Genomic DNA, 23,408 nt, shown 5'->3' on the forward strand with positions numbered 1-23,408 from the left:
GGACACTTGTTTGCAGTGCAAGAGCTAAAAGCAGAAGGTAGAGCAACACCTTACTCAACCTCAACTAGAAACATGCTCACCAGGCAAGTCAAACTTTCTGCCACCCTAAGCATGTCCAGAAATGACCGGAAGGCTCTGAGAGTACTGTTTTGGGGATTAAAAATAGCTTACAGCAAGTATGTAGTTCACAAATCAGAATCCAAGAATAATGAGGATTGACTGTACTTAGGAACACAGTCGTAAGTTAAACAGACATAAATAAACTGCAAATGTGTATAAAGCCTAACTCATAGAAGCAGAGCCATTAAGTTGAATGTAAGTGTTAAAAACAGCTATCTTTGTTAAAATAACTAGTTTTTTCATTTTCTAAGTTTTAAAAACTATCAAAAATGTGTAAAAAAATAAAATTAAAGTCATGTGTAATACTACTCCACAGATCATCACCACTGACATTTTGATATTGTTCTTTGGATTGGCTACAAATGTTTTTACAATTTTGCTAACATAACCAGAAATAGCATTTCACATCCCTTTTTCCTCTGAGTAACACCTGTGAAAACATAGCCATTATTCATTCAACAAATATTTTTCAATCTTCAAGAACAAGATGCGTTGTACATAGTAGCTGATTGTGTGAATGCACCATGATTTGATTCATTCTCTACTGTGGAATAACTGAATTTTTTTTCCAGTTTTATTTCTACAAACAGTGAGTGAACTACCGTACTCATATATTTACAAGCATTTCTGCTTGTTTTCCAAATTACCATAGGAGTAAAATCACAGACTTAAAAGTTCCAAATATTTTTCAGCTTCAACTCCTATTGCCAAAATAGCTTCTAGAAAGCCTGGACCACTTCACACACCCCACCAGCAATCTGAGTAACTGTTAACCAACATCTTTGCCACTTGCTAAAACGTGGTATTTTCTTTCTTGAGCTGAAACAAACGAAATCATAAAATTGGCTAAGTACTGATAAGGCAAAATTACTGTTTCCTTATTATATTACCCATGAGGTTATATCCTTCTTCCAACTTTTATTTCTTCTTTTGGAAACTTGCATTTCTTCCTTTGAAAATCTCTCTTGGGTATATAAACATTTTTAAGATTGATAATATATACTGCTAAGCTGCCTTCCTGTGACTCTGGGTTGTTGCATTTAACATTTTACATACCAATCGGCAACATACAAATTTTGTCCACTGACTGACAAGCCATCCCCACAGGATCTTAAGGTTTGGTTATAGCAGAAATGTTGTCAAGTAGGAAAGAATGTAATAAAATATGTTTCCAACAGGTTTTTATATAGATTTGTAAATAACTTAACTATATATGTGATAAAATATTTAACGATTTAATAATGTCATCATCCTACCCTAAGATCCATTTTTCTCCATGGCTCCTTATTAGGGTTCAGTTCATAAATGTTATTTCTTCTCACAGCCTCAATATAAGCTTCATGACCCTGTCGAAAATATATTACCTACAAAAGGGAAATATGCATTTAAAAATTAAGAGCAATATAAATTTTATGTTCCATATTCATGTTCTTAAACTTTTATTACTCTCACCTCATCACCCATCTGAGGAACAAAAGGAGATTTTCTAAGCGTGGTGTCAGTAATCCAAACTGGAGGATGAAATTCATATAAATGTTCCATATTTGCAAGCTCTGCTGGAGTCATCCTCCGCAAATTCTACCAAGGGGAAGAAAACAAAGTTTCTTAGATTAGAAAGGGGCAGCATGCACTGTTTGAATGAGAAATAAAAGAAATGTCACCATTCAGAATGACTATTTTTGCCATGTCCATCTAATGGTAACTTTCTATACAGCATGTATATTTAGTTCTTGACATACACAGGAAAACATCACTTATTAAAAGCACTGTAAATCTACCTAACTTTTTCCTAGCATCATCTCCTAAATTTCTGATAGATTCTTCATGCTATTTTGCCTACAATTGTAGAGAGCTAACACCCAACCTAAACCCTCTTTTACACATAGGCTGTTCTGCCAATACTCCACTCTTGAGTTTGGCCACAGGTTAATCATCACAGTGTCCTCCTGACTTTAGGTTGTAAGACTGGTGATTTCAAAATATGACCAGAAATTCCCCAATAGTTCTTCCCTCTTCAGGAAGTGGAAGTCTTCTCCTCTTAAGTGTGGACTACACTTAATGACTCACTTCTGCCAAATATAATAAAGCAGATGAGACTATGTACAACTTCGAAGACGAGGTCATAAATGGCACTGGGGCTTATCCCTTGCTATTGTTAGATCATTCACTGAGGATAATCATTGACACTCAAGGAGCCAGCTAATGAGGGCCCAACAGCCATAGGATAAGCTCAGAAGAGTATCATCCAACCCCCATCAAGTCCTCAGATGACTGCAACCCCAGTCAACATGTTGTAACCTCATGAGCCAAAATCACCCAGCTAATCGCCCTTCCAATTCCTGATCCACTAATACATGAAATATTCAATGTTTGCCATGTAAACACCTAAATTTTAGGGTGATTTGTTATACACAGCAATAGATAAATACAAAGACTTAACATCTTTAAACAATGAATACCTGCTTGAGATCAGCACAGTACATACAAATAAACAGGAATGATATTACAAGGAAGAGGCAAACATAAAGACAGACATGTAAAATGAAAATGGTGAATGTAGCAATCACACACACACACACACACACACACACACACAGAAAAGCACCTTAAAAATTCCTTTTTTAAAAAAAAGTTTACGTGTGACTTCATTCGTAAAGTGTATCAAAGTCAATCATAAAACAATATAACAATCATTTAAACCAAAAATCAAAAGCCTCTAACTGAAATGTATCTTTTCCATTATTTGATTAGATATATTAATACTAGATCCTGGGGAAACAACAATTAAAGATGCAGAAGCATTCCTGGTCCTCATGAGGCTTATGCAAGGACAACACAGAAGGAGCTTATTTTTGGGACGCTAACCTCTTAATGGAGGGATAAGACTTATTATCCTATATATTATTAAGTAGGCATGGAAAGCTTAGGAAGCAATTACATTAAAGCAACATTTGACACAGGGTAAAGCTGAAGGGGAGAACCACAGCTTTTGATTTGATAAAGATAACCTATATTCTACTCCAAGACTTTAGGTACTCTCAAAAAGTAAGTAAAACTTCCTTTATCCCTTTGTTGAGACACTTAAACCTGAAATTAAGCCAAAAAGCATGAGACTCCAGAAAACTCACACCCACTCAATCAACCAAGAGTATCTACAATCTAAATGGGGCAAAAGATTTCAATAGCACATTCTTGATCTTAAAGTCTTAGAGACAAGAAAAAAGAAAAAAAAAAGATTTCAATAGCACTAACAACTCAGGGAACATGTAACCTCTTCTTTTACATCCAGAAAATTGGGCTAAACACAATATATTCCGAGGTGTTTAAAATTATTTGTGTAATTTAAGCTTGCCAGTTTAAAGATGCCTTTATACCAACGCTTCATATCATCAGTGAAAACTGTTTATCAAGAGGGAGCAGTATGGGCTATAGAAACAACATGAACCAAAATCTCACACTTAATCTTTTAACATTACTGGAATTTCAGAGTGAGTATATATGACTAAAAATTACAGCAATGGCCAGGCACAATGGGTCTACACCTGTAATCCAAGCACTTTGGGAGGCTAAGGCAGGCAGATCCTCTGAGGTCAGGAGTTCAAACCAGCCTGGCCAACATGACAAAACCACATCTCTACTAAAAATACAAAACTTGCCGGGCGCAGTGGCTCACGCCTGTAATCCCAGCACTTTGGGAAGCCAAGGCAGGAGGATCACAAGATCAAGAGATCAAGACCATCCTGGCCAACATGGTGAAACCCTGTCTCTACTAAAAATACAAAAAAAATTAGCTGGGCATGGTGGCTCATGCCTGTAGTCCCAGCTAATCGGGAGGCTGAGGCAGGAGAATTGCTTGAACCCGGGGGGCGGAGGTTGCAGTGAGCCGAGGTCGCGTCACTGCACTCCAGCCTGGCACCTGGTGACGGAGTGAGACTCTGTCTCAAAAAAATATATATAAACCTTAGCCAGAGTTGGTTGTGTGAGCCTGTAGTCCCAGCTACTTGGGTGGCTGAGGCAGGAGAATCACTTGAACCCAGAAGGCAGAGGCTGCAGTAAGCAGAGATTGTACCACTGCACTCCAGTCTGGGCGACAGAGACTCCTTTCAAAAAATAAATAAATCACAATGATGGGACAAAGTACTGCTTTGTTTTAAAACTGCAATGTGTTTTGTCTCCAAGACCTTAATCGACATCCTCAATGACAGCATTCTTAGAAATGACAGCCAACTGTACGTCCTTGCTGTGGTTTCTCGTGTGTATATGTGCATCTTCCTTAGTATCATAGTGAACCTTACAGTAAACTGCCTCTCCAGCACTGCTAAAAAGTTGTTATTCCATCCACAGGGAATTCAGCAAGCTGAAAGAATCATGGAGTGATTGCTATAGAGATGGCTTAGCATTTGAAGAAGATCTTTTAATCTTATGTTTAGCTGATATCACATCTTCTTACATGACATCAGCTCCATGAATCAGGTCAAATTCTCTAGGAGAAAAACTCCCCATATTCTTTCCCCAAGTCAGCTCCTTGACAAAAGCTTTGTGTTGGATATAAGGAGGTAAACTGCTTTGAACATTTGACTTAGAAAATTCTAATGCTACTTTTTGATCTGTGATAGTCACATGAGTACCAAGCACAGCAGCCACTATACCCGTCAGCCCTGTGCTAGCACCCAGCTTCACTGAAGGGCAGCCGAAGAGCTCCACAGCTCCCATCTCCAGATATGTGGAGAGAACCATGGCCACATCCCAAATCACTGCTGCAATTCCCAGTTGTCTCCAGTCCTGCTGAATCTGTGTCATGTGGTTCACACAGGTGACAAGAGGCTTGTGGAACTTCTGCAACCCCAAACCCTCAAGTCTCCTCATAGAGCACCAGCGCCATTCTGCCCAACCCAGCCCTCTGATCAGACCTCCACTTAGACTAGATAAGTTTGAGATTATCCTGCCTTTTGACACAGCTAGAAACATACAGTCATGGCAGTTTCATCTCAAGACTAAAAGTGAACAATACTGGTGGACTCCAAGTCTCTCACAGGGAGACCAGGGCCCTGGTCCTGCAAAGGATCAAAGGCCTCCCCCGTAAGTCCCACTATACCTGCCCTTATCCATCCCTCCAAAGAGGCTGACAGATGCTCCCTTCCCTCCCACAGGCTCCAGAGCTCCTGCCATCCATGAGCATTGAGAGTAGGAGACAGGGGAGTCCACAGTGCCCTTCAAGATCCCCAGGACACACAGGGCACCTGCTGCACCCTGGGAGTGCAGCGAGCTTCCCAATGGAGGGCTGACGGCTTGCCCAGCCCAGCCCCAGAGTGGGGCACAAGGCACTACCATGGCAGCATCAGGATAAACGTTAAAGCAACATTTGAAACAGAATAAAGCTGAAGCATCACAATACATGCTATTTTTAAAGATACACTTTTCTTACCTCTTTCGTAGGCTTATTTTCTTTCTTTCTCTTTCGTCTTCTTTTTGGAGGAGATATATTCTCAGTAGATATTTCATCTTCTGAACTACTACAAAATCGAGTAATTCGTCGACGACATGACGTTCTTAAAGGAGGCTGCAAATTGATGCCTGCATCAGCTGTCCAATCGGAATATCTAGATGAAGAATCACTAGGAAAGGGGAGTGCTTTAAGTTGAATGAAACCAGAATATAAGCACTGATAGCAAGTCAATCATGTAAAATTGAGGGAACAAAGAAATGAGAAATCAAGGGAAGGAAGACACTAGAAAGATTTAACTCGAGCATTCTCTTCTCACTACCAACAACAACTGAAGTGACTGAAGATCATGACAAAGACAGAGAAAAAGAGAAATCTCCACTAACACTATAAATTAGGAAAGAATATCAGCCTGAAAAAAAAATTTACGTCTACTGTGGATAAAATATGATGGAAGACAACTAACAATTACCCCTTCAGGAAAAAAATACAGACTTACAAAAACAGTAAGAATCATACAAAACCCCAAAACTAAGACCCATCACTGCCCCCATGTTGGAGGAAGTCGAGGTATAGACCAGGAATTTCAACTGGAATCCTAAGCCATTAATGAATACACTGAGAGCCCAAGGGAAGCACAGCTACACCCAACTGAAAGCCCTAAGTAGTCAGTTTCTTCCCAAGAGGAATCTCCCTGATATGACAGAAATCTAAGAAGGAGACTAGTCCTAGTTACACTTTAGTAAAAGCAGAGTCAAAGAGGAAACTAGTTATAGAAAACTAGTCCCTGGACCACTACGAACTTCACCAAACAGAAAAAATAATAATAATAAAGGTCTCTATTTGGGCCATTCCTGGCCCAACTTCAACCACATACCTTTTCATCTCTATCAAATACACACATAAACACATTACAAAAAGGTATTCATTATTTAAAAAATAAATAAAGCTTGCTTATAAAAATTATAAGAGCATCTGTTTTGGATAAATAAAATTCAAGAAAAGTTGAATTAAAAGACAATGAAGACACAGAGTAGAATAGTAATTGCCAGGGATACGGGAAGAGCAAAGTGAAGAATTGTTTTTTAACTGGTATAGAGTTTCTGTTTTGCAAGATAAACAAGGTTTTGGAGATTGGCTGCACAACTATGTCAATGTACGTAGCAGTACTGAACTGCACAGTTTAAATGGTTATGCTATTTCTATTAGACATACATTTTACCACAATTAAATTTGTTTGAAAAAAGACAACAAATACACTTACGTTCTTAAAAAAAAAATCATTCTAGCTCATCATAATAAAGTAAAAGAAGACAATAAAGAAAGCAGAGAGTATGTGATAATGGTTTGAACAAATGTAGCATCAATAAAAAAAAAAGAAAGACAATCTGAGTGATATTCAGGAAGGAGAATTTTCTAGCCATGTTATGGATAAGTAGACAAGAGAGATTATAGTCCAGTTTTCTGGGCTGAACATCTGTTGAGACAAAGGTGACATGCACCAATATGAGAATCTGAGGCTGACATTTTGGACCCAGGAAATTTGGATCTCAAAAGTAACAAAAAAAGCACCACATGCAATAATGAGTACACCTGTGGTTTCACCACACATACTTTAGATACTAGTCTTTTTTAGTGCAGCCAAGATTGAATTTATATTTTCAGTATGCATGTTCAACAATGTTGGGTCAACTGCTTAAAGTCAACAAAAAACTCCTGAAATACTCCTACAGTAACAGCTGTTAATCTAGTTTTTGTCTCCTTTCATTTTTTTTTGAGACGGAGGTTTGCTCTTGTTACCCAGGCTGGAGTGCAATGGCACGATCTCGGCTCACCGCAACCTCCGCCTCCTGAGTTCAGGCAATTCTCCTGCCTCAGCCTCCTGAGTAGCTGGGATTACAGGCACACGCCACCATGCCCAGCTAATTTTTTGTATTTTTAATAGAGACGGGGTTTCACCTTGTTGACCAGGATGATCTGGATCTCGACCTCGTGATCCACCCGCCTCGGCCTCCCAAAGTGCTGGGATTACAGGCTTGAGCCACCGCGCCCGGCCTTGTCTCCTTTCAAAAAAAAAACAAACAAACAAACAAAACTGTTCCACAGTTGCAAACTCTTGCTTCTTGAATAAAATTCAAGTATGATTCCATCCATGGCTACGAGTAAAATGCTTTAAAAATCGTAACAATTAAAATCAGATACCTTGAACTTTCGCTGTAACTTTCACTTTTTCTATCACTTCTCCATTCATCTTCTTCCGAAGAACAAGAACCTTCACTTTGATCACAGGAAGTCTCCTAATTTGTGAAGGGGGGAAAAAAATCTTGATCCCTGAAGTTAAATAATACATGTCCAGAAAAAAAGCTGTACAGAATCCTCCCCAGTAAGATTAAAACATCTAAGAAAAATGAACAGTAATCAGTTAGTAAAAATATAATTAGACAAACTTAAAAAGCAAACTTCTTCACTATATCCTTTAATTTTCAAAGCATAAAACAGCTGGGCGTGGTGGCTCACGCCTGTAATCCCAGTATTTGGGAGGCCGAGGCAGGCGGATCATGAGGTCAGGAGTTTGAGACCAGCCTAGCCAACATAGTGAAGCCCCATCTCTACTAAAAATATGAAAATTAGCCAGGCATAGTAGTACATGCCTGTAATCCCAGCTACTCAGGAGGCTGAGGCAGGAGAATTGCTTGAACCCGGGAGGAGAAGGTTACAGTGAGCCAAGATCAGGCCACTGCACTCAAGCCTGGGCTACAGAGCAAGACTCCATCTCAAAAAAAAAAAAAAGCATAAGACAAAAAGAGAACATCTGTAAGATTTAACACTACCATCCTCAGCAAAAAAAGGGATACAATAAGCCAGTCTGAGTAAAGTTAATAAATCAATGTAAATGTTCTCTGTTTTGGACTTTAATAGGTATATCTAACTGTTTCAGTTTTCAACTCTCTATGACATATTTTGGTAGCTTTTCATATGGTTATTTGTCATCTGTGTATCAAAACGGTACAATCACTTTGGAAGACAGTTTGGCAGTTTCTTATAAAACTAAACATAACTTAGTAAGATCCAGCAATCTGCCTCTTTACACACTTTATGAGAGTTTAAAAATAAATAAAAAATAAGATCCAGCAATCATGCTTGATGTTTACCCAAATGAGGTGAAAAATTATACCCGCAAAAACCTACACCCAGATATTTATAACAACTTTACTTATAATTGCCAAAACTTACATTCTTCAGTAGGTAAACTGATAAACTATGGTATATCCAGACAATTAAATATTATTCTGTGCTTTAAAAAACAAAAAATCTATCAAGCCATGACAAGGCATGTAGAAAATGTAAATGCCAATTAATAAATGAAAGAAGCCATCTGAAAAGGTTACTAGCTATATGATTCCAACTACGTGGCATTCTACAAAGATAAAACTATGGAGACAAAAAAATCAGTGATTGCCAGGGGCTGTTGGGAAGAGAAAGATGAACAGGTGAAGCACAGAGGATTTTTAGGGCAGTAAAACCACTCTGTATGATAATATAATGGTGGATACATGTCATTATAAATTTGTCCAAACCTATAGAATGTATAATACCAAAAGGGAACCCTAACAAACTATGGATCTTGGTGTGATAATGTGTCAACCTAGGCTCATCAACTGCAAAGGTTCCACTCTGCTGCAGGAAGTTCATAGTAGAGGAGACTGAGCATATGACCAACAGTAAAAAGATAAATGGGTGACAGGAGTTCAGGGGTGTGGGTGGAGGGATGAATAAGTGTAGCACAGAGCATTTTCAGGGCAGTGAAACTATTCAGTATAATACTGTTATGGTAGATACATAACACTACGCATTTGTCAAAACTTACATAACTGTACAACACAAAAGGTGATTCCCCCATGTAAACTACAGAATTTAGTTAATAATAATGTAATAATATTAGTTTCAAAAGCTAGAGCTTGAACTAACTCAAGAGGTTAATAGAAGAAACTTTACAGGAGAGATAGGTTACACAGGAACATATTGTGCTCTTAAGAATAAAATTGCTGTGGGGTTTTTTTTTTTTTTTTTTTTTTAAGTCAATAAAGAGAAAACAGGGAAACAAAACTACCTGATCCCTACAATCCTAAAAGCTGGAATCTTAACTTTTAAGTTCTAGTCATGGATTCTAGGCAGGTTTTTTTTTTTTTTTTTTTTGAGACGTAGTTTCGCTGTTGTTACCCAGACTGGAGTGCAATGGCACAATCTCGGCTCACCGCAACCTCCGCCTTCTGGGTTCAAGCAATTCTCCTGCCTCAGCCTCCCGAGTAACTGGGACTACAGGCGCGCACCACCACGCCCAGCTAATTTTTGTATTTTTAGTAGACACGGGGTTTCACCTTGTTAACCAGGATGGTCTAGGCAGGTATTTTTAAATTGAGACATCAACTTTTCTTGTAGTATTACCATTTATATATTAGGTACATCTATAATGGATAATGAAAATGCCATTGAGAATCAAAAACTGACCAACCAAACAAATCTCAAGCAAGCATCTACCTTTGCTTACTTCACTTGAATAGGCAAAATCAAAGCCAACATATTCCTAAAAACTGTTTCTCAAAATGTGAGTGAATAATACTCTAGGAATATATATCCTAAGGCCTACTGCTCTAGAACTACTGAACAAAACTCTGCTTTTTACGCTCAAAGTAGGCTCTTATTTTAATAACGGCAATACAGAGACTCTATCTGAATAGTTACTACCTGAAATTAGGCACTCTGTAAAATGTTTTATCTCAATTAACTCTCAAAGCACTTCTGTAAGCACAGGCAAAGTTAACACAAAGCTAATAATACAAATGTTTCAGAATCTCGCAATTTAAACTTCTAATTTTAACTAAGCCCTGATGCCTATTTGTAATTTTATTAAAGAAGGTCCCTAAAATACTAGCTTCCAACCTCACAAAACCCAGATCCATCCCACCTGTGAGTTTTGTGTTGTCTCCCAAGTTCTTATCTGCCCACTACTAGCTCTTTATATATACCAAAACCTAAGGCTAAGACATGCGAAGTAATGTGCCTAAGGTCACAGAAAAGTAAGTACAAGAATTGGAATTAGAAACTAGAGTTAAACTCTACAGCCTATAGTTTCTCTAAACCAAAATGGAATGGAACCAACACATACGTACACATTGCCATCTCCACATCTCTGCAAACAACAGAGAATAAATTCACACAGGTGGAGAACAATTTACCACAACACAAAAATCATGATTTGAAAATGTCAAGTAAATTTAATATTCTACATCAATCTTTGTCTTAGTACAGTAGTCCCCCTTATCCACAGGAGATACATTCCAACCGCCACCCCAATCCATAAACCCCGCAGATGCATGTAATGGTGGATGGTATCCTAACTCTGTATATACTGTTTTTATCTCTACATGCATACCTATGATAAAAAGTTTAATTTATAAATCAGACACAGCATGAGAACAATGATAAAGCAGAACAAACAACAATATAATGCAAAAAAGTTATGTGAACATAGTTGCCCTCTCTCCCTGTCCAAATACCTTATTCTCAAAATATCTCATTTAAAGTACTTACCATTTTTCTTGTGATGTCAATCTGATAACTGATTGACAGGTAGGTTACATATAGATAGATATACTTGACAAAGCAATAATTCCTGTCTCGGGCAGGCCAGAGCAGGTCAATGCAAGATTTCATCATGCTGCTCAAAATGGTGTGTAATTTAAAACTTACAAAATGTTTAATTCTGGAATGCAGCATTTAATATGTTGAGAACACAGTTGACCATAGGTAATTGAAACCTTGGAAAGTGAAACCAGGAATAAGGGCGGACTACTGTATTTTTAAAGATATGCATTAACTGAAATTATACCAAACAGATACTGATTGAAAAATCGTAAAATTACTAATGATTTTAAAAGAAAAAAAACACAGATAATCATTCCTGATTTTTTTAAAAACAGCAATCAAAATAGGCAATAAAGGGAAAAAAATAGAAAATTGAAAGAAAACAGACATTAGTTGAAATCTCCGTATCATAATATGATAAAGGCCTAAAATGAAGCATCTTACTAATGCTTCAAGAAACATCATCAACAACAATAATATGGTCCACTATATCCACTATTATTCACCACTATACTATACGTACTAAACAAACAATGGAGTTAGACAAGAGAAATCAATGAGAGGCATAAAAATTAGAAGAGTAGTAGAAAAACTATATGTTTTTTTAAATGACAATATACCTGGAAAACCTCAGAAATCAATAATAGAATTAACTCAAAAATTCAGTTAAGACAGGATACATAAAAAAATTAAACATATTAAAATCAATAGCTTCCACATATACAAATCATAATTACTTAGAGAATAAAATGGCAGAGAAAAAGCTCACTAACTGACAAGATGGAATAAAACATCTTTAATAAAAATGAAAGAACTAACACATCTAATACAAAGAACTCAAAAATTGAGAGGGAAGGGGACAGACCAAAGGCACAAGAGAAATGGCTAAAACACACGAATAGACTATTCACAAAGATTTTCTTAAAGACTCTAAACATATGAAAAGTTGTTAAACTTCATGCATAATCAGAGAAATGCAAAACTATACTTGAAATAAGCCAAAGACAAAAGCACAAATATTGTATAATTTCATTTATATGAAGAATCTAGAATAGACAAATTCATACAGACAGAAGGTAGAAGAAAGGTTAACGACAGCTGGGATGAGAGGTATGGAGTTTGTTTTGAATGATGAAAAAGTTACAGCACTGTATAGTGGTCATGATTGCACAATACTGTGAATATAGTTAATGCCAACACTACTGCACATCTAAAAATGATGAAAGTGGGACAGTCATGGTAGCTCACGCCCATAATCCCAGCACTTTAGGAGGCCAAGGCAGGTGGATCACCTGAGCTCAGGAGTTTGAGACCAGCCTGGCTGGCGAAACCCCATCTCTACTAAAAATACAAAAATTAGCCAAACCTGGTGGCGGACGCCTGTAATCACAGCTACTTGGAAGGCTGAGGCAGGAGAATCGCTTGAACCCAGGAGGCATAGGTTGCAGTGAGCCAAGATTGCACCACCGCACTCCAGCCAGGTGACAGAGCAAGACTCTGTCTCAAAAAAAAACAAAATGATAAGAGTGGTAAATTTTACGTTATATATTTTATGACTAAAAAAGATTCTCTCCCTGACTAAACTTGAGCCAGGCACCTTCTCAATTAGGCCTCAACCTTGGTCTATAAAGACCTGAACAACACTAACATCACTCCTATCAGCTCAAGACCACATCTCTATGATGACCCTATCTCCACCTTAAGTGCAGGCCTAAGAAAACTCAATGCTGTCTAAAGAATTTACTGTTTGTTCCAGTCAGTATCTGGGATAAGGCCTGTCTCCCAGTCTCCATGAGTGGATAAAATCCTAACATTAAAAACTGGCAGCGAGCAGACAGGTGGTCTGACTGTATTTACACTCTTTTTCACTTCCCAGAAACTCCTGGGTCCCTGGTCAACCCTCATCAACTTCCTCATTCTCTCTACAAAAGCTCCTCTGTGGAACTAAAAGTTGAGCTCAGTTCATGCTGGACTCCCTTTACCTACTAAAATAGTTATTACTCATTTAAAATGTGTCCTTATATCCTGAACAAGAACTGAATGAAATTTTTAAAATATCTGTCCATACCACTTTGTGTTTGATTTTGTTCACCTTTGACACATTTTTTAAATAGCAAAAATATTAAAAATAAAATTATAATAAAATACTATCTCTCAACATTCAGATTTATAAAAATTAGTAAGTACTCAGAAAGTAAACACAGTCTGTTGGCAAAGAGGTCAGGAAACTCTCATACACCACAGGTAAGAATGCAAGTTAGAATTCTCTTTTAGAAGGAAAACTCATCAATATCTTATAAAACAAATATTTGTCTTTTGACCCAGCAATTCCATTTCAAGAAATGCAGCCCTGGCCAGCACAGTGACTCATGCCTATAACCCCAGTGCTTTGGGAGGCTCGGGTAGGAGGGTCACTTGAGGCCAGGAGTATGAAACCAGCCTAGGCAACATAGCAAGACCTCATCTCTACAAAAAAAAAAAAAAATTATAATTTTTAATCACTTGAACCCAGAGGGCGAGGGGATGCAGTGAGCCAAGATTGCACCACTGTACTCTAGTCCAGTCAACAGAGCAAGACTCTATCTCCAAAAAAAAAAAAATTTAACCAGGTATGGTGGCACATGCCTGTAGTCCTAGCCACTCAAGAGTCAGAGGCTGCGAAATCACTTGAGCCTAGGAGTTCTAAGTTGCAGTGAGCTATGACTGCACCACTGCATTCCATTCTGGGCCACAGGGTAAGACCCTGTCCCTAAAGGGGGAAAAAAAAATACACACACACACACACACACACACACAATTACACCTGTAACAGTACAAAAATACACATATAAAATGTTATTTACTGTAGCATTATTTATAATGTAATCACTGGAAACAACCTAAGTGCCCAAAACCAGGAGAATAACTAAACTGTTTTAATTATGCAACAGGGTTACTACATAACTCATAAAACAAATGAGGAAAGTATCAACTCATGTGGAGTGATCTCCAAGATATTTTAGGTGAAAAAATCACATGTGGGACTATATGCAGTATGCCATATTTTGTATAAGAAGGATAAATGTCAACTTTTGAACTATCTGTATTAAATACAATTTGGTTAATGACAAAACAAGAACTGTAAGTAAGTAACTAAATACTAGGGTTTTTACCAGAGAGTAAGTCAATCTTTTTCTTTTGACACAAAGTTTCATTCTGTTACCCAAGCTGGAGGCCAGTGGCACTGTCTCAGCTCACTGCAACATCTGCCTCACAGGTTCAAGCAATCCTCCTGCCTCAGCCTCCCAAGTAGCTAGATTACAGGGACCCACTACCGTGCCCAGCTAATTTTTTTTTTTCCAGTACAGACAAGGTTTCACCACCTTGGCCAGGCTGGTCTCAAATTCCTGACCTCAAGTGACCCACCCACCCCAGCCTCCCAAAGTGCTGGGATTACTGGCATGAGCCACTGCACCCAGCCTTGAGATACCCAGCCTAGTAAATCTTAAACTACTTTCTGTATATGTAATATTAAACAAGTTTACCGTAAATAACACGGCCAGGCGTGGTGGCTGACACCTGTAATACCGGCACTTTGAGAGGCAGAGGTGTACAGATCACCTGAGGTCAGAAGTTCGAGACCAGCATGGCCAACATGGTGAAACCCTGTCTCTACCAAAAATATAAAGGATTAGCTAGTGTGGTGATGCACACCTGTAATCCCAGCTACTCAGGGATCTGAGGTAGGAGAATCGCTTGAACCCGGGAGGCAGAGGATTCAGTGAGCCGAGACTGCACCACTACACTCCAGCCTGGGTGACAGGGTGAGATTCTGTCTCCAAAGGAAAAAAAAATTAAAAAAACAAAGTAACAGGAGTCAGGTTTCTCTCTACAGAAGGGTAGTACAAAGGGATACCATTAAAATTGGGATAATGTAAAGTAGTGCTGAACAATGACAGATATACAGACAGGAAGAAATACATGTGTCTGCATATAGTAGGTATACACAGGCGTACTTTGTTTTATGGTGCTTTACTTTATTGTGCTTCACAGTTACATTTCTGACAAATTGAAGTTTTGTGGCAACCCTGAATCCAGCAAGTTTACTGGTGCCATTTTTAAACAGCATGTGCTCACTCCTGTCTATATGTCACATTTTAGTAATTATCATATTTCAAACTTTTTCATTACTGTATCTGTTATTGTGATTTGTGATTAATCACCTTTGACGATACTATTCCAACTGTTGTGGGGGCACCAGGAACCATATACATATAAGACAGCACACTTAATGAATATCATGTGTGTTCTGATTGCTCCAGTCTATTCCCTGAGATACAATAATATTGCAACTAGACCTATTAATAACCATAAATAGCTTCTAAGTGTTCAAAAATGAAAGAGTCACACATCTCTTACTTTAAATCAAAATGTTGAAATGATTAAGCTTAGTAAGAAAGGCATGGTAAAAGTCAACACAGGCTAAAAGCTAGGCCTCTTGCACCAAATAGCCAAGTTGTGAATGTAAAGGAAAAGTTCTTCCAAGAATTAAAGTGCTATTCCAGTCAACATACAAATTATAAGAAAGCAAAATAGCCATATGGCTGATACGGCGAAAATTTTGATGGCCTGGATAGAGAGTCAAACTACACTCAAGCCGAAGCTTACCCCAGAACAAGGCCCTAACTCTCTTTATTTCTATGAAGGCTGAGAAGTGACAAACCTGCAGAAGAAAAGATGGAAACCTGCAGAGGTTGGTTCATGAGGTTTAAGAACGCATGTCCATAACATGAAAGTATAAGGTGAAGCAGCAAGTGTTTGAGAAGATCTAGCTAAGATAAGCAATGAAGGTGGCTACAATCACAGATTTTAAATGCAGATGAGGCAGGGCACGGAGGCTCATGCCTATAATCCCAGCACTGCGGGAGGCCAAGGTGAGTGCATCACGAGGTCAGGAGTTCAAGATCAGCCTAGCCAAGATGGCTGAAACCCCATCTCTACTAAAAATACAAAAATTAGGCGGGCACATTGGTAGCTCACCCCCTGTAATCCCAGCTACTCGGGAGGCTGAGGTAAAAGAATCGCTCAAACCTGGGAGGCAGGTAATTTTGATGAGTAGGGTTATGCAGCTGGTGACTTTCGATTGAAGCCAGTACTCCTATTTACCTTTTCAAAAATCACAGGCCCCTTAAGAACTATGTTAAATACGCTCTGCCTATGTGCAAGAAATGGAAAAACAAAGCCTAGATGATGGCACATCTATTTACAGCATTATTTACAGCATGGTTTACTGGATATTGTCAGCCCACTGTTGAGACCTACTGAGCAGGAAAACAACAAAGACTCCTTTCTAAATATTATTGCACATGGACAATATACCTAGTCACCAAAGAGCTCTGATGGGAAGTCAAAGGGGATTAATGTTGTTTCCATGCCTGCTAACACCACACCCATTCTTCAACCCATGAATCAAGGAGTAAATCCAACAATCAAGACTGCAATTTTACCATAGAGAAACCTGCAAACACCACTACCTTAGGAAATGATCAAAGCATTTATCACCAGTAGTGGGACAAAACAAATCTTCTGCTTTCTGATGTGATGCACTGAGAAGAACAGTGTATTTTCTTTAGTATTACTGCCAAAAATGCATTACCCTACTCATCAAAATTACCAGTGATAAATCATCCAAAAAATCAACATTAAAACAAAAACTGAGAAACTAGACTAAATTTGAGGTTACTAAATAGACACAACAAAATGTAACACATGACCTAAGATTTTCTTTTGCTATGAAAATTATCAGGACCACTCACTGGTAAAATCGGAGTAAGATCTACAGATCTGATCATAACATTACATTGTTGTTTATTGTCTCGTGTTTTTCTTTTTTTTTTTTTTTGGAGACAGTGTCTTGCTGTCACCCAGGCTAGAGTATAGTGGCACAACCATGGCTCGCTGCAGCCTCGCCCTCCCAGGCTCAAGCAATCATCACGCCTCAGCCTCCAGAAAAGCTGGAACTACGGGTGTGTCACCACCCCCAACTAATTTTTTTATTCGTATTTTTTTTGCAGAGAAGGTAGTCCCCTATATTTCCCAGACCAGTCACGAACTACTGGGCCCAAGCAATCCTCCCATGTTCATCTCCCAAAGTGCTGAGAATTACAGGTATGAGCCACTGCACCCAGCCTGATTTTGATAATTATATCACTTGATATCAAGAGGCATATGTACAACTCACTGTCAAAAGGATTGAAACATATTCATATATACAAGAGAGTGATAATATTCAGAGTGGTGAACACAAAGGAATTTTTTATTATTCTTAGAACTTTATGTTTGAAATTATATTAAAATAAAAAATTTACACCTGGCAGCAAATAGGAGGCACTCAATAATTTTTTTTAAGTTTAATTTCCCCAAATCCTTAAATGAATTGATGCTTCCAGAAGGCAGAGTTTCTGCTCTGAGATCATGCTGCTAACTTTTTATATAAATGTGGAAAAGTTACTGAAGCCCCATATCTATACATCAGTTCCCTCATTTTTAAAAGAGATTATAGGAGTGCCTTAATTCCTACTTGTTGAAATGATTAAATTAGATAACATGTAAAAAAATTTAGAACAGTGCCCTCCAGGCATTAAAATGCATTAATGTTTAGCTCTTTTTATGGCACTTCCTACATACTGATTCTGATTTTGTTTATCTGATTTATTTGATAATAACTCATGTATTTCCACATTGATAATGATAATGCCACTACATACCACCCTAGCCTTTCTAGAATGACCTTATGTATAACAGTTTTCCCAAAGGAAGCCATCCAATGTCTACTATGTTAGGCAAATTCAAGGTACTTGAGGGGGAGAGGTTGGAAAAGAGCTGCATAGTAAAATAGTTATTTCCAGACTAGGGTACTAAACCTTCCTCCCAAAGGCAAAGTCTATAACCCTTTATTCCAAACCATGATATAACCTGACTATCCAATTGCTTAAGTCATACAATGGAAGTTATACACAGAACCTTTGGAATAAATATATATGTGAAAAAAAAAAGGTCAGCCAGCATAAAAATGACAGATAATAAAAGAACTATTTCCTATTTATATTTATATCCTGGGCGTCAGAGCCAGAACCCCATCTCAAAAAAAACGAACGTTAAAACATTTTGGTTACATAATAGTTTAGCCAGGCAGGCTGGCTTGTTCCTGTTAATTCCAGCTACTTGAGAGGCTAAAGCAGGTGGACAGCTAAAGCCCAGGAGTTTTTGAGGCTACAGTGAGCCCTGACTGCACCATGCACTACAGCCTAGGCAACAGAGCAAGACCCCATCTCAAAAAAAATAAAAATAGTTTACACTGATGGTTTTAATCATAATCGTAGCTAACATTATTATTAGGCACTATTTTAAACACTTTACACTATTAATCAATTCTCACACCTCTGAGGTACATATTACATAGGCAGAGGTGCAGAAAAGCTAAGCAACATGCCAAAGTAAAAGATTTTGGATTTACGGTCAAATCCCATGCTTGACTACTAACCTACTGCATCATAAGGCAATTAAATGAACTTTTCAGTCATACATAACACCTAATTCCTCAAAACATTACTAAATCAGGAAATGTTAATGCCATAATATTAAATACTCCTTTTTTTTTTTTTTTTTTTTTTGACGTAGTCTTGCTGTTGCCCAGGCTGGAATGCAGTGGCACAATCTTGGCTCACTGCAACCTCCACCTTCCAGGTTCAAGTGATTCTCCTGCCTCAGCTTCCCGAGTAGCTGGGATCACTGGCACTCACTACCATGCCTGGCTAATTTTTGTATTTTAGTAGAGATGGGGTTTCACCATGTTGGTCAGGCTGGTCTCAAACTCCTGACCTCAGGCGATCTGTCCATCTCAGCCTCAAAGTGCTGGGATTACAGGCGTGAGCCACTGTACCTGGCCTATTAAATACTCTTTATGAAAAAAATTGGTTTCTCCCTCAAATCAAAATGAAGACCAGTAGCTTACATATAATTCTTAAAAAAATCAATCAAAGGTATTAAACAAAGACTTAGGCACAACAGCAAAAGAGCAAGCTACTAAGGAAAAAATAAAATAAATTTCATCAATATTTAAAACTTTTATCCTTCAAAAGACATCACCAAAGAGAGACAAGACAACCCACAGAATGAGAGAAAATTTCTACAAGTTATATATCTAATAAAGAACTGTATCCAGAATAAAGAATTCTTACAGCAATAAAAAGACCGAAAAAAATCGAAAAATAAGCAAAGATCTGAATAAGCATTTCTCCAAAGATATATACAAATGTTAAGTAAGCACATGAAAACATGTTCAACATTACTGGTCATTAGGGAAATGCAAACTGAAACCAAGAGATACTACTTCACACCCATTAAGATAGCTTAAATAAAATGGAAATACAAGAATCACTGGTGAGGATGTAGAGAAACTGGAAATCTCATATTGCTGGCGGGAATATAAAATGGTAGAGCCAGTCTGAAGAAGTCTGGTGGGTCCTCAAAAAGTTAAACATGCCAGTTGCCGTATGACCCAGCATATCATCTCCTAGCGTAACCCAAAATAAATGAAAACATATGTCTAAACAAAAACCTGTGATGAATGCTGATAAGCAGCACTATTCATGACAGCCAAAAAGCAGAAACAATACAAATGTCCATCAACTGATAAATGGATAAACAAAATGTAGTACTTCCCATGAAGTATTACTAGGCAATAAAAAATTTACAAAAATTAAGTATTGATATATGCTACACACCATCAGCCTTGAAAACATTATGCAGTGTCAAACAAGCCAGTCACAAAATCGTATTTTAAGAGCCCATCCGGCCAGGCGCAGTGACTCACGCCCGTAATCCCAGCACTTTGGGAGGCCAGATCACAAGACCATCATGAGGTCAAGAGATCGAGACCATCCTGGCCAACATAGTGAAACCCTGTCTCTACTAAATATACAAAAATTAGCTGGGCATGGTGGCACGTGCCCATAGTCCCAACTACTCGGGAGGCTGAGGCAGAAGAATTGCTTGAACCCATGAAGCGGAGGTTGCAGTGAGCCGAGATCGTGCCACTGCACTCCAGCTTGGCGACAGAGGGAGACTCCATCTCAAAAAAAAAAAAAAAAAAAGAGCCCATTCATATAAAATGTCCAGAAAAGGCAAATGCAGAAAAACAAAGAATATTAGTTAGAGGCTGGAGGAGAGGGAAGGAATGGCAACTGACTGCAAATGGGAATAGCATTTTTTAGGGATGATGAAATGTTTTAAACTTTAATACGGGTGAAGATGGCCCAATTCTCTCAATATACTACAAGTTATATACCTCTTACCCAAAACACGGGATTAGAATTGTTTCAGATTTCATATTTTTTCATTTTTGGGGAAATCTGCATTTGTACTTACAGGTTGAGCAAACCAAATCCAAAAATCCAAAATCTGAAATCTGATGCAAACTAGAGCATCATGTTTGTACTCAGAAAGTTTCAGATGTTGGTGCATTTCAAATTTGAGCTGGGATGCTCAACATGTAAAACCACTGGATTGCACAAGTGTACAGTGTGTGACTAAATTAGCCATTAAACGTTTTTGTTAACATTCAAAATGTGAAATTTCATATTAATCCCTGCAGAATGCTGCATTTTCATATAAAGTTGGGGTATATTCACTCAAAGGAAAGAATTAAGACAAATTCACGTAAGAATATCTTATAACATTTTAAAGTTTTACTACTCACATGTCTTACGGAGCTTGAAGACTCATTTCCAGAAGATAACTGGCGCCAGCTAAGATTTCTTCTACCATAATTTGGATATTTACGCCTACACGTCCTTTGTCTAGACTGTGATGCCAAAACCACTGAATCTGACTGAAACACAGAGAAATATGCAAATGAAAATCAACACCTAAATAAGGACAGTATCAACAAAATGGGCATTCTGTGAAGCTTCCAAAAGGATTTAAGGCAAAAAGAAAAAATAAAGGCTTAAAAAGAAGGTAATATTTTTGCCACAGTTTTCACTCAAGCTTGGTAATTTTACTTTTAATGTCCTTAGAAAAACATGAGAAAATGCACATTAGATGGGCATTTTTCAAACTATGTTGTAAGTCAACTGGTTTACCACAAATGAGGGAAAATAACAATAACCTGAAAAGGATGTCACCTTAAAGGTACAAATCTCAAATAAAAAATATATATTCATTTATTATGATGTAGTAACCAACCTCTCAAGGAATGTCTGAATATCTATACACATAGGTATAGAGAAAAAAATGCTCCACACACTACTCATCAGAGAAATGCAAATCAAAACCACAATGAGATACCATCTCACTCTAGTCAGAATGGCTATTATTAAAAAGCCAAGGCCAGGCGTCTGGCTCACACCTGTAATCCTAGCACTTTGGGAGGACAAGGCAGGCAGACTGCTGGAGCCCAGGAGTTTGAGACCAACCCAGGCAACATGGAGAAACCCTGCCTCTACAAAAGCAACAAAAATAAAAATAAGATCAAACAAAAAACAAAAAAATTAGCTGGGCATGGTGGTACAAACCTGTAGTTCCAGCTACTAGGGAGGATCACTCGAGCCCAGGAGGTCGAGGCTGCAGTGAGTGAGCCATGCACCACTGCACAGTAGCCTGGGCAAAAGTGAGACCCGATCTCCAAAAAAAAAGTGGGGGGAGGCATCCAAAAATAGCAGATGCTAGCAAAGTTGCAGAGAAAAGAGAATGATTATACACTGCTAGTAGGACTGTAACTTAATTCAACCACTGCAGAAAGCAGTTTGACAATCTCTCAAATAATTTTAAAAAGAATTACCATTCAACCAAACAATCCCATTACTGGGTATATAGCCAAAGGAATATAACTCATTCTACCATAACAACATATACACACCTATTGTCACTGCAGCACTATTCACAATACCATACGACATGGAATCAGCCTAAATGCCCATCAATGGTAGACTGGATAAAGAAAATGTGGTACATACAAATCACAGAATACTACCCAGCCAAAAAAAGAACGAGATAATGTCCCTTGCAGCAACATGGGTAGAGCTGGAGGCCATTATCTCAAGCGAACTAACACCAGAACAGAAAACCAAATACCACATATTCTCACTTAGAAGTGAGACCCAAGCATTGAGTACACATGGACAAAAAGAAAGGAACAGACATCAGAACCTACCTGAGGGTAGAGGGCAGGAAAAGGGTAAGGATCAGGAAACTACATATCAAGTATAATGCTTATGATCTGGGTAACAAAATAATCTGTACACTAAACCCGTGACTCGCAATTTACCTATATAACAAACTTGCACATATATCCCTGAAGCTAAAAGTGTCTTTTTAATGTTCAAATACTAACCAAAAGTATTTTCAGGTTTTAAATTTTTAGATAATTTGTTGTCTGTACTTTTCAGTTCTGTCTGAATTTTTTAAACATATTCTCATCAAAACAGAATAATCTTTCAAAAGTAGCCAAATAATTATACGGGTTTTTTTTTTAAAGGCATGCAATTCCCCAACCACCAAAGGCAGATGAGATTACCCAATGAGCGCATGTTCCTTAAACTGATGGACAAACCAATTTTCACAGGAGTGGCCATCTCTCTAATGAGCGTTGGTCAGTTTTAGAATTTCAACATTATCACTGGCTGATCTCAAAATGAACTGAATTTTCCTTGTAATTACTGATTTCGACAAAAACTCATATTAATGAGTTTCACAAGTGATAATAGGTTAACATGAAAATGGACCAACTTTCACCAAGAAAAGCTAGAAAATCTGGCCAGGCGCAGTGGCTCACACCTGTAATCCCAGCACTTTGGGAGGCCAAGGCAGGCGGATCACCTGAGGTCAGGAGTTAGAGACCAATCTGGCCAACATGGAGAAACTCCTTCTCTACTGAAAATATAAAACTTAGTCAGGCATAATGGCACGCGCCTGTAATCCCAGCTACCCAGGAGGCTGAGGCAGGAGAACTGCTGGAATCTGGAGGCAGAGGCTGTACTCCAGCCTGGGCAACAAAGCAAGACTCCATCTCAAAAATGAAAAAGAAAAACTAGAAAATCTGGCAAAACATATTTTTTAACAAATCTGTTTAAAGGCACTATATGCCTACAAAGGTTATGACGAACTACAGAACCAAGATCAAAAAGAGAAGATATATATGTATATAATTTTTATTTTT

At 38.1% G+C, this 23,408-nt stretch overlaps 1 protein-coding gene and 1 pseudogene across 3 annotated transcripts in view; both read right to left on the bottom strand.

The window, feature by feature from the left end:
- BRWD1 (bromodomain and WD repeat domain containing 1) overlaps positions 1-23,408 on the bottom strand; it is a 141,653-nt gene that overhangs the window by 49,868 nt on the left and 68,377 nt on the right. For all 3 annotated transcript variants that reach the window (XM_078358412.1, XM_035283039.3, XM_035283038.3), the window contains 5 exons: positions 20,949-21,080; positions 7,766-7,860; positions 5,546-5,735; positions 1,573-1,698; positions 1,377-1,484 (listed from right to left, as the gene is read on the bottom strand). In XM_078358412.1, the coding sequence (XP_078214538.1) occupies positions 1,377-1,484; positions 1,573-1,698; positions 5,546-5,735; positions 7,766-7,860; positions 20,949-21,080 (651 nt within the window). The remainder of the gene's footprint in view (positions 1-1,376; positions 1,485-1,572; positions 1,699-5,545; positions 5,736-7,765; positions 7,861-20,948; positions 21,081-23,408) is intronic.
- Positions 4,432-5,133, bottom strand: LOC144580632 (protein N-lysine methyltransferase METTL21A pseudogene; annotated as a pseudogene).

This window comes from Callithrix jacchus, chromosome 21, assembly GCF_049354715.1.
Source record: "Callithrix jacchus isolate 240 chromosome 21, calJac240_pri, whole genome shotgun sequence".
NCBI classification, from domain to species: Eukaryota; Metazoa; Chordata; class Mammalia; order Primates; family Cebidae; genus Callithrix; species Callithrix jacchus.